The 13,599-nt window shown below is 36.8% G+C and overlaps 1 protein-coding gene across 1 annotated transcript; it reads right to left on the reverse strand.

The window, feature by feature from the left end:
* Positions 1 to 822: 822 nt before the first annotated feature.
* LOC133857514 (histidine-containing phosphotransfer protein 4-like) lies at positions 823 to 1,748 on the reverse strand. Its single transcript, XM_062292780.1, has 4 exons — positions 1,689 to 1,748; positions 1,397 to 1,530; positions 1,136 to 1,204; positions 823 to 898 (listed from the first exon to the last, which is right to left on the reverse strand). The coding sequence occupies exons 1-4, from the start codon at positions 1,746 to 1,748 to the stop codon at positions 823 to 825; spliced, it is 339 nt and encodes a 112-aa protein (XP_062148764.1).
* Positions 1,749 to 13,599: the final 11,851 nt, after the last annotated feature.

Here is a 13,599-nt window from a genome sequence, read left to right on the forward strand (position 1 = left end):
CAAAAAAGGGAGTCATAAAGCATGAAATGGAAGTTGCAGTTTTCATTAGAGAGGGAATTAAATATGTTTTTTCCAAATACCAAAAGCTAAAAACAAATTTCCATGTGCAAACTAAACCTCATCACTAATCCAAAAAGAACATTAGAAATAGTTAGGAAACCTTTATTGCAGACAGACTAAACTTTGAGGGGAACCAAGATTAATTTCCAGCAAATTGACATTGAACTAAACCAATTAACCAACAGCTAGCATACAGGGAAAGCTCCTGGATGTTTCAACCATTTTGAACCATTCCTTTACTAATTAGCATGTCACTTATTTAAACCAGTTCAACCGATAATTTGTCTGTTACAGATGTTAATCCATCAAATACTACTTCTTCTTGCCAACCATATCTTCACTGGGAGCCGCTAGATGACGTGTCAGGTCTGTCCTTTTGCAACAACTGCAAAACAAACTAAAATATGACTTCTTTATTCCAAATCAAACAAGAAAATTAATTGCAGTGTGTTTGAGAGAGAGAGAGAGAGAGAGATAGACCTCTAGATAAGCTTCCAGTTTATTCTTCAGATTGTCGAACACTAGTTTCAGGCTCAGAAAACCAGCCTTACAGCTGTTTATATATATTCATAATCATAGACAAGTCAATAATTTCTTATAATTATTTAGCATTATTAGTACTAATGTAAACTATGAGCAATATTAGTTGTATCTTTCAAATATATCATTAAATTTTTTTGCAGATATAATTAAAATTGTATTTATTATTCCAAATTATTAAGGGCTGGAAAAAAAGGGATTCAAGTTGGGTAAGTAGAAACATTACCCCTCCATATCGCCTCTCCTGCAACAATGAAGCATTTTAGTGATTTCAATAATCACCTTATTAGCACCAAGGCTGCAAATAACAATAACGTCATTAAGATTGAAATCAATCATAACAATCGTGAGAAAAGATAACAGAAAATACTAAAAAGATCGAAGAGGGATTATTTGTAGTACGTTCTTTCAATTTACGTACGTTATTTGTTAGGACGTAGAGCTTCTAAACCCACCATGCATGTCTAATTTTTGAAGATTATTGGATGAGAAACATTAATAATCAAGAATTAAAAAAATAAAAAAAAGTACGGACCAGGCGCTGTCGCGTTGGAAGGAATCAAGACATTCATCCAGCTTAGCAACATCGAGGGCGATTGCTTCACTAGGAAACAATAAATTAAAGCCCAAAGTTATTATAAATTTTTCCAATCCCATCTCTAAGTTTGGAATTGAATTATTATTGTTATTTTATTTATAAGTCAGGAAAAATTGATTAGCATAAATAAATTAATTAGATTAACTGAAATGGAAATACATTAATTAGAAGGAATATATTTCATATTATGCCACTCACAATGTTTGTTCTATGGTATCTATATACTTTGTCGACTCGCTCAAATAAATATTCGCAAAATTCTCAGCAAAGTTTGGATCGTCCTCACCCTCCAACTCCTCCAATTTAGCGAACTGCTCATCAAGGATTAATTCCTGCAATACTTGGATTGAAAGTTATATATATATCCAACATATATATCGTATGAGAAACCACCAATTCAACACTTTTTCTGTAAGTTAAGGAGTATTTAATTATGCGACCAAGTGAGAGAGAGAGAGAGAGAGAGAGAGAGAGAGAGAGAGAGAGAGACCTCAGTAAAGAGGGATTGCCTAATGGTGGCAATCTGTTGTTCCAAGGACTTGCTAGCCATTAATTCTCACAATTAAGAATAGAGCGATTAATAAAATAGATGGAGCAAGAGTAGGACCAAATTAATTGGAGGCTTGAATGACAAAATGGGAAGCCAGTGAGGAGAATATATAGGTAGGCAGAAGAAATAATGAAAGGAAAACATTAAAACTGTATGACTAGATAGAGGATCGGACACACCGACTATGTGATAAACAATCATTCAAAAATGTAACACAAAAATTATGTGATATAAGCAGTCATCTAACAAATATGACATTTGGTGAAATAGACATGCAGTTGCCATATTAGTAAAAAAATAAATAAATAAAAAAAAATAAAAAAAAATCTTATTTTAAGTATATAACTAGTAAATATATATGCTTCCGAGAATGTACAATATCTTTTTAGAGTAATTTTATATGCAAGACTCATCTTCTTATTTTTCAAATGTAATATGGCTTTTAAAATCATCCACTACAAAAAACCCTACAATTAGACGCGTGTCTACAGTACCAGTTACTGTAGACACGTGTCCAACTAGCCACGTGTCTTTTTGACAACGTGGCTAGTTGTATAAACAACCCAATTGGCCGCGTGTATAAAATACACGTGTCCAGGTAGACGCGTGTAATAATACACGTGTCCAATTGGACGCGTGTATTTTTTACACGCGTCCATATGTTGCCACGTGTAATAAATACACGTGGCCAACTGTTATTTTTTTCCAAATATATATTTTAAAAAAAAAATTGTTTTGTGTTCATTTTTTTAAAAAAAAAAAAAAAAAAAAAAAAAAAAAAAAAAAACTCATTATCTTATTAACTATATAAATTTGTGAAATTACAGTGTACATAGCATATACACATAAGGTTAGGTTTTAAGGCTATATGCTATATGTAAATTCTATACTTGGAGTTTACATGTTGAATTCCTTATTTATATATATATGGTATACTGAGAAGTACGTAAACCCTAACCTAATTTACATATTGTACTATATGCATAATTAAACCAAATTTGGTGCTATATATATATATATATATATATATATATATAATTAAACCAAATAGTTCAAATTAGGGTTTAGTTTTGTACACCATCTACGTTTAGAAACAAAAAAAAAAAAATTAAAACATAACAAAATTTAAAAACCTATAATTAATACTATATATATAGATATGCATCTATGTAAACGGTTTAGAAACTATATATATTTATAATGACTTGTATATATATACCCTAACCTTGCTATTTATGGCTATATATAGTAAATGCAATTATTTTGAGGGTTCCGTGCTACATAATAAATTAAATACTTATGGTTTAGTCCCTTATATAGTACATACACTTAGGGTTTATGGCTATATATAGTACATACACTTAGAATTATGGTTTATAGTTATATATAGTATATACACTTAAGGTTAGGGTTTATAGCTATATATAGTATATATACTTAGGGTTAGGGTTTATCGATATATATAGTATATACACTTAGAATTAGGGTTTATAGCTATATATATTATTTACACTTAGGGTTTATAGCTATATATAGTATATACACTTAGGTCAATGGCTATATATAGTACATACACTTATGGTTAGGGTTTATGGCTATATATAGTATATACACTTAGGGTTAGGATTTATAGCTATATTAGTATAAGTATATACTTAGGGTTAGGGTTTATCGATATATATAGTATATACACTTAGGGTTAGGGTTTATAACTATATATAGTATATATACTTAGGGTTAGGGTTTATCGCTATATATAGTATATACACTTAGGGTTAGGGGTTTTAGGGTTTATAGGTATATATAATATATACACTTAGGGCTATGTGTTATAATTTAATTGATTTTACATTTTATGAATAATAATGTCAATATAATTTTCACGTGTCATTATTGTACACTTTTAAATATAACATTAAATCCTAGATTGATTATAATTAGATTGTTCCGATATTATAGAAATTCGAATGAATTTGGCTTATGTGCTGTTACAAAAAACTACATTATATTTACTATAATTTTGTATGAGAAAGATTGTGATATTAAATCTAAACAGTTGGAAAAATGAAAAAAAAAAAAACTATAGCGTATATCTTATAGTATTTTTACGACGTTTAAGTCGAATTTTATTCAATCAAGTTAAAAAGAGAATCTCCTCAAACAATTAAAAAATTAAAAATTAAAAAGCTAAATGTGAATTTTTCTCATTCTTTAAAGAGAAATATTTAATTTCATTCTCTTACACATCTCATATCCATGTTTGTACAAGAGATGTGTAAATCAATCATTGAATTTATGTACTATATGTGGGTTATATATATATATATATATATATATATATAGTCATATACACTTAGGATTAGAGTTTATGACTATATCAAGTATACGCACTTAGGGTTAGGGTTTATGACTATATATAGTACATACACTTATGGTTAGGGTTTATAGATATATATAGTACATACACTTAGGGTTAGGGTTTATAGCTATATATAGTACATACACTTAGGGTTAGGGTTTATAGCTATATATAGTACATACACTTAGGGTTAGAGTTTATGTACATATATAGTACATATACCTAGGGTTAGGGTTTATGTATATATATAGTACATACACTTACGGTTAGGGTTTATAGCTATATATAGTGCATACACTTAGGGTTAGGGTTTATAGCTATATATAGTACATACACTTACGGTTAGGGTTTATAGATATATATAATACATACACTTACAGTTAGGGTTTATGTACATATATATTAAATATACCTAGGGTTAGGATTTCTGTACATATATAGTACATACACTTACGGTTAGAGTTTATAGCTATATATAGTACATACACTTAGGGTTAGAGTTTATAGTTATATATAGTATATACACTTAGGGTTTATGTACAAATATAATACATACACCTAGAGTTAGGGTTTATGTACATATGTAGTATATACACTTAGGGTTAGGGTTTATAGTTATATATAGTACATACACTTACGGTTATTATTTATGGCTATATATAGCATAGTATATACATACACTTAGGGTCGGGTTAGGGTTTATATATTTATATGTATAATTTTTACTTTTTACAAAAAAATTAAAAATCAGTTTTACAATTAATTGGAGACGTGTAATTTTATTACACGTCTCCCATTAGGGACGTGTATATTAGTACACATTCCTAATTGGCCACGTGGCCAACATTTGGCCAGGTGCACAGCGCGAGACAATTCCCGTGCGCCACCTGGCCATTTCTTTTAAATTTCTTTTTTTTAGAAAAAAATAAATAAAATTTTTAAATGGGTAGCTTCTAGAGGAAGCTACCCATCGATCATATCTCTCTCTCTTACTCTTACTGTCTCTCTCTCTCCCTCTCCGTCAACGTCACCGACCTCCGCGCGTCCGGCCGTTCCTCCGGCCAGCTCCCTCTCCGTCAAAGCACCTCTGGCCAACTCACACACTCTCTCTCTCTCTCTCTAACCCAAACAGTACCGGCCCTTAACTCCGACCGGCGATTTAATCACTCCGGCCGTGACCTCTCTCCATACATTATAACAAAGTCTCCTTCTCTCTCCCTCTCTCTCTGTCTCTATCTCTCTCTATATCTGTCGCTCTCTCTCTCTCTCTCTAAATATCTCTCTGTCTCTCTCTCTCTCTCTCTGCATCTCTATCTCTCTGAATTGTGTTTTTCTTTTGTTTTCTTTTGTTTTATTAATTTTTTTTCTCCAACAACGCAGGTACAAAATCCTTAAGAAGCATAAATTAGACCACAACAAATATAAGGAGCATAAATTGTAAGTAATTTTCCCTTATTTTTGTCATTGATTTTTTTGCTATAATAAACGTGGTACATTTAAATGTATTTGTTTAAAATATGTTCCTATTTGTTTTAATATTTTCTAATAATAAACATGGATTTAGCAATTAATACTGGACAGTTTTTTTTTCCCCATGCAATGCTACTGATTTTGTTGGGTTTGTATATATATTGTTTTGTTTTTTTTTTTAGTTTTTTTGTGGTTTTGCATGTGAAATATGCATACATTTTTTTTTTGTCTTTTTTTTGATATATTTTACTATACTACAAATATGGTTTTGCATGGGAAACCAACGATTACAAATTGACCGTCCACTTTTTACTTCATTATTCGTATTATAAAATTTACAATATCATTTTGTCACTTTAAACGTTGGTGTGAGGAGAAGACATATTTTCTCTAAGTATTCAGTACAATTCGCCTTAACAACAAAATTTAAAAAAGCAACATAAAATCAATATATGCATTTTACATATGGGCGACATATACAAATTCATAAAAAATCAAAATATGAAAAAATGAATTCTAAAAATGGTTCACATATACAAAATCACCTTAAAATAAATTGTGGAATTGTTTAAAATCAAATTTCAACAACTATGTTGTACACTCTATTTCAGCATTTTTTTCTATAAAAATAATAACATAGTTTAATTGTACATTTATGTTGCTATTATCCTTTTTGACAAATTTTTACAAAAATGATTTTCAAACAAACTTTCTCTCATTTAATAATAAAATGATCGTACCCAACGATTTCAACGAAAATTAACCTCAATAATTATAATCAATAAAACAAAAACAAATTTGAAACAAATTTGTCACTGTCTACCATTTACAATAATATATGTTATTGAGTAATTCCTAACAAAGGTCTAAACCCTAAACCCTAAAAAATTAAAAAACCCTAAACCCGTAAGAAAAAACAAAAACCCTAACCCTAAACCCTAAAAAAATACAAAAACCCTAAACCTATAAGAAAAAAAAACCCTAACCCTAAACCCTAAACCCTTCAAAAAATAGAAATAAAAAAATTTACCCTAAACCCTTCAAAAAATAAAAATAAAATCAAAAACCCTAAACCCGTAAGAAAAAAACAAAAATCCTAACCCTAAACCCTAAAAAAATACAAAAACCCTAAACCTATAAGGAAAAACAAAAACCCTAACCCTAAACCCTAAACACTAAAAAAAACCCAAAAACTATAAACCCTTAAAAAAAAAAAGAATTACAAAAACCATAAACCCTTAAGAAAAAACAAAAACCCTAACCCTAAATCCTTAAGAAAAAAAAAACCTAATCCTAAACCCTAAACCCTTAAAAACAAAACCCTAAACCCTTAAGAAAAAACAAAAACCCTTACCCTAAATCCTTAAGAAAAAAAAAAAACCTAACCCTAAACCCTAAACCCTTAAAAACAAAACCCTAAACCCTTAAGAAAAAACCAAAACCCTAACCCTAAACCCTTAAAAAAAAAAACACGTAAACCCTAACCTTAAACCCTAACCTTTAAGAAAAAGAAACCCTAAATCCTTAAAAAAATATAAATAAAAAAGTAAACCCTAACCCTAACCCTAACCCTAAACCCTTCAAAAAAATATAAATAAAAAAATAAAACCTAAACCCTTAAAACACAAACAAAAACTCTAACCATAAACCTTAAACCCTAAACCCTTTAAAAAAAAAAAAATTACAAAAACCAAAACCCTAAACCGTAAACCCTAAAACCATAACCGTAAAATTGTAACCCATGTTCTTTCTTTTTTTACAAGTTCACATTGTAAGAAGTATGATTTGTCTCAGTCTCTTAACCCTATACAGAGAAATATGGACAAGTCTTGGATGTCAGCATGTAGGGGCACGACACAGTATAACGACGGGTGTAGGCGTTTGTGGCATTTGCCGTTAGTAACTGTAGGGCTGTAGATGGCAAAATTTACTGCCCATGCAAGTATTGTCGAAATAACCAGCGTCACACTCCGTATTACGTTCTTGCCCACCTGACAGGAGGTAGGGGGATGAATTCGGGATACAATTTGTGGTATATGCACGGTGAGACCACGAGCGGGTTTGCTGTTCGTGGTCTGTGTTCGAGTCATCACAGTGGCACAGATTCCGCTGCCTGTAGCACTGAACAGGGTGAATTCACAGAACAGGGGGGGCCCTGGAACAGGATGATGACATGCACGCCATGTTGCGTGACGCCTTCGGCATGCACGATGTTGCTGAAGCCGTCAGTACGGATCCGCAACAAGTTGACGAAGGAACCTCTTGCGGGGATGCATTGAAGTACCAAGAGTTGTTAAAGACTGCCGAGAAGCCACTTCACCCTGGTACCAGGCATAGTAAATTGAGTGTTACTGTACACATGTACAATTTGAAGTGCGTTGGAGGTATTAGTAACAAAATTTTTTCAGACATTCTCGAGTTTATCAATCAGCTGTTGCCTCCTTGCGATGAGACATTGCCAGTTAATACGTATGAGGCGAAGAAGTTCCTAAGTTTCATGGGTCTAGGGTATGAGAAGATTCCGGCATGCCGTAATGACTGTATGTTATTCTGGAAAGACAATAAAGAATTAGATTCATGTACCGTATGTGGAGAATCTAAGTGGAGGGCTGATACACATATAGATGAGGATGGTGAGGTCATATCAGAGAGGAAAAAACGCCCGGTGAAAATGTTTAGGTGGTTTCTACTCATCCCACGGTTACAGAGGTTATTCATGTCTGAGCATACTGCACCCCATATAACATGGCATGCAGAAGGCCGCACTAGGGATGGCATATTGAGGCACCCGGCCAACGGTGAGGCATGGAGATCGTTTGACATTTTACATCCAGATTTTATGGCAGACAGTAGGAACATCCAGCTTGGTTTGACAGCAGATGGATTTAATCCTTTTGGGAACATGAGCACATCCCACAGCACATGGCCCGTAATGCTTGTGCCGTACAATTTGCCTCATTGGATGTGCATGAAACAGACATCGTTCATCCTGTCACTGGTTATCCTTGGACCGAGCTCATCAAGTATGGATATTGATGTTTACCTTCAGCCATTGATTGATGAGTTGCTGGAGCTGTGAAATGTAGGGGTACGAACATTCGATGCTTCAAAGAAGGAAAATTTTAATATGCGATCCCAGTTGATGTGGACAATAAACGACTTGCCAGCGTATGCAGATTTATCTGATTGGCCTAACAGGGGTGTGAAGGCATGTCCTTGCTGTATGCAATCGACACGTTCTAAATATTTAAAGAACGGATGTAAATTTTGCTACATGGGGCATTGAAGATACTTGCAAACTGAACATATGTGGCGGCTGAACAGAAGAACATTTGACGGTACTGAAGAATTTGACAGCGCGCCAAATGTGCCATGCGGAGACGAGATCCTCCAACAGTTAGACGGAGTTGCGTTTGGGGATGAGAACGCGGGTAAGAAGAAGAAACGGAAGAAGCGGAAGAAGGGTGCAGGGAGTTCCGATGATGTTATGTGGAAGAAGAAAAGTATTTTTTTCAGATTGCCGTATTGGAAAGACAATTTGCTTTGGCACAATCTTGATGTTATGCACATAGAAAAAAATGTCATGGATAATATACTTGGCACTATTTTGGATATCAAAGGGAAATCAAAGGACAACCTGGCAGCTCGGCTGGACTTGCAGGAAATGGGGTTGAGACCTAAGTTGCATCCGTTCACTGCCGCAAATGGTAAGACGTATATTCCCGCTGCCTATCACACGATGTCTAGGGAGGACAAAGAAAATTTTCTGAAGGTTCTTCGAAATGTGAGGGTCCCAGACGGATACGCCTCGAACATCTCACGGTGTGTTCGGCTCAAGGACCGTACAATTTCCGGGTTGAAGAGCCATGATAGTCACAAACTGATGCAACAGCTTCTCCCAATTGCATTGCGTCAGTCATTGCCAGATAAAGTTGTTAGACCTCTTGTGGAGATTTCTGCATTTTGTAGAGGCATATGCTCAACCAAGCTATCACAAGAAGAGATGGACCGACTGCAAGGTGACGTCTGTATCACTTTGTGCAAGCTAGAACAGGTATTTCCTCCAGGGTTTTTTACCAGCATGGTCCATTTGGTCGTGCATCTTGTGCTCGAGTGTAGACTCGGCGGACCCATGCAGTATAGGTGGATGTACCTGGCAGAGAGGTAAAATTCTGCGTAATATATACATATATATATTTTGATTTAATTGGTTCTCTAATTGACGACAATAAAAATGTCGTGTATGTGTGTACACCAGGAGTCTTGGGAGTTTCAAGTCTAATGTGCGCAATAAAGCGACTCTTGAAGGGTGCATTACAAAGGGGTACATAGCGACCGAGCTGGTAACGTTCTATTCAAGGTATGTGGATAACGCACCAACATTCCACAACAGACCTCAGAGAAATCCTGATGGATCCAAGGGAGCGGGCACGCGAGTTACCCTGAACCGGTTGACAATACACCAGATTCATCGTTATATTGTGTTCAACTCATTAGAGTTTCACAATTTGCGGATGTAAGTAGTGTTTATATATTTAACAGAATTCGAATAAAATTATTAATAACAATTATTACATAATTGTATACGCTGAATGTAGGATGCACAAAGACGCGCTTAGGCGATCATGCACTAGGGGTCGCATTACGGAGGCTCTTATTGAAGCATAACATCATGAGCAGTTCTGCGAATGGTACCGTGCATATGTAAGGAAATAGTGGCAATTTTGAAATTGGCAAAATTTATGCGTGTTCAGTGTAATTAACCAATGTGATATTTAATAATTGTAATTATAACATAGGTCGATGGCTTGGAAGATCAACGAAGGGAGGAATTGGGCAACAAATTGGTTATGCGTTGTAGATGGCTAAAGGAGACAGCGATCAAGTACAACAGGTACGTGGTAAATGGGAAATTGTTCCGCACGCTTGCCCATGATGTGGGAAGGAGGACTCAGAACAGCGGCGTGTGTGTTCCAACCGTTGAAGGCGAAACGTACTACGGACAGTTAACCGATATAGTTGAGGTCGAATACTATGACAGGACTACGTACGTCCTATTTAAGTGCAATTGGGCAGACCCCACGATGGATAGAGGATTCAGAATAAACGAGTATGGCCTAGTGTTTGTCAACTTCAATCACCTCGTCCACAGGGGAGAACTGATTAAGGACGAGCCGTGCGTACTTACATCTCAGGTAGATCAAGTATTCTACGTCGAAGATGGAAGGAACCCAAATTGGGTTTGTGCAGTTAGGGCCAAACCGCGCAACATGTACGACGTTGGGCAAGGGGAAGGGAGTAATGAGGCAGGTACAACCTATCATGAGTGTGTACCGCTCGTACTAGCCACTGATGACCTACCCGATACGAATGATGAATTCGAATACGACAGGCCCGACATTGATCCGATTAAAGCTCTCGTGATAAAATGATTGATATATTTATTGTTGGTACAATTCGCTTGAACTCAATATACTTTTTTTTATTTGCATAAATTTCATTCTATAATTTGCATATTCATTAATAATATATAAAATACAAATTTTAATTAATTTGTCTACATTTGTTCGCAGGTATCGATGGACCAGAGACCCCCTCCTTGTGCATATCGGGCACCCCGCCCACCCATGCCCCCCATAACCACGCCCACAGATTCGACGGCATTATACACTGCGGCGTGGCCACACCACCAAGATGCCGCTTACAGACCATTGTTGCCGGGTACGGTGGCCGTGCCCACGTCAAATCACGGGCAGACCAGCACAGCTGGATGTTCCAGTTCTCCATATTCGGAGCCGCCGACATTATCTCAGATAGGGTTCACCCCACCAGGTAACGTGGCTCGATGGTGGGTGCGAGAGGGGATGGGGTCACATGGTTACGCGCCGTACTTTCCGTTCACATATACTGGACCTATGCCATGTGGATCTGATAGTGAGACACAAGATGATAGGTTTCCTCTGCCACAGACCGAGGAGATGCAGATGCCGTTTGTTGGGTTGGGACAGATGCCAGCACAGGCAGCGATGCAGGGCCAGATTATGAGGTTGAGACAGATGCCAGCATCGGCAGCGAGTCAGGGCCTGGGGCCTGAAGAGAGCAAGGTGCCTTTATCTGGGGAGAGCCAGGGGCCGATATCTGGAAAGAGCCAGGTACCACTTTCCGGTGAGAGTTAGATGCCAGATCTGAGGGGGAGCCAGATTCTCCATGAGGGGGACGTTGCGATGTTGGGTACCGATCAGTTGGCCCCCGATAGCCCCCAGGATATGCTTTCAGATGATGATCAGCAGCCTCCACCAGCGGGAGGGGTTGGCGAGGAGGTCGCAGGCGATCTAGCACATACAGATTGACTAGATTCGGTTGATGGGTAAGTACATATTTAGACATCCTTAAAACTCATATTATGTTACCAAAAATAAATTAAATTTACAATTTGTTGATATAATTATGTTTTTTAGTGTCAACCAATTAAATGTTGTATACTTTTTTTCATTAGGGTACAACCCAGACAGAACCATATATTATGAGGTGATTAGGGACCCAGAGAGAAATTGGGTGCTCCCGAGGGGGAAGAAGGTTGTGTTGCAGTACAATGCTGCTCTACAACCTGTAGGACGAGCCTGCAATCGTTTTAGGTGGGCTGAGGGCATGCTTATCAGGAAAGGGTCCTACATACATATGAGGGACGAATGGGCGAAGGTAGATAAGCAGATTAAGCAGGCTATGTGGGACGCGCTGATGGTATGTTTATGAATCTAATTTATTTATTTATTTGAATTAAACTTAAGATTAAGTTTTTCTTAAAGTTTTTAAACCTATAATGCTTAAATTGAATGTACAGGAGGAGTTCTATCTACCTGTATCAATAGACAAGTGCAAGGCACAACAAGAAGCGTGGAATGATATTGGCCTTAAGCACCGCTCGTGGAAGTCAAGGTTCAAAACCAAGCTAGATATTTGAGACGGTGACACGCCCGAGATTATACGTGCGAGAGTGCCGGACAATGTTTTTACGAAGTATGACGCAAAAGATGTAGAGTTCCTGCTGAGCGATTGGTGCACTGAGCAAAAAAGGGTATGTAGGTCTTTTATTGTATGACAAAAAAATGTTGTGGTTTTTTAATAATAGTTCATTTAATTTTATTACTACTTTAAGTGTGTCAATGCTTACATTTTTATCTTCATGTTCAATGCGTAGGCGACCTCTGAACGGATGAAGAGGCTGCGGGAGCAGAATGACCTTCCCCATTGTACGGGATCCAAAAGTTATGCCAGATTTAATCACGAGGAGGTATAAACAAATATATGTTTATGTTTTTAATATTTGTCGCTAATTGTTTTTCTTTTTCTTTACACTATTTTCTCGCTCTCTATTTGTTATATATTTCAACTGGATGACGACAGACATGTACATCTGGCACGCCCCCCACTCGCGCCACATTGTTCGTGAAGACCCACACAAGGAAAGACGGCACTTACTTGAATGAACGTACACGAGTCCTATGCATATGCTACTCATCTATTTTACTAATATTTCTAAATTATGTGTGTGATATGTCATTATTCAGTATATGAGTATTTCATGTTGACGACGTACATGAGAGGATGACGCAGAGTTTATCCAGTGATCCAGCCGCCACGCAGAGCGTCTCAGCAGACACAGTGCGTTAGGCACCGAACGACGCGTACGAACAGGCGGTGGGAGGCCTGAGTACGCGGGGAGGGTTCGGCAGTTTGGGTCGAACGTTACTCCTGTTCGGGGGACATGTTTCTCATACAGGCCTCGCTCACAAGGGGGACCATCTGAGGGCACATCTCAGGATTGGGCCGAACACGCCCGGAAGATGGAATAAATCCAAGCGGAGCTACGGGCTGAGCGAGAGAGGAATGACGCGTTGGAGCAGCGCATGCGACAGTTCAACGCCATGGAGCAACGCATGCGACAGTTCGAGGTCTTCATGTCCTCAATGGGAGTATCACAACCATGTCTTGGTGCTCAGTCTTCACCTGCAAACGTAGGTA

Source organism: Alnus glutinosa, chromosome 14 (assembly GCF_958979055.1).
Source record: "Alnus glutinosa chromosome 14, dhAlnGlut1.1, whole genome shotgun sequence".
Classification (NCBI taxonomy): domain Eukaryota; kingdom Viridiplantae; phylum Streptophyta; class Magnoliopsida; order Fagales; family Betulaceae; genus Alnus; species Alnus glutinosa.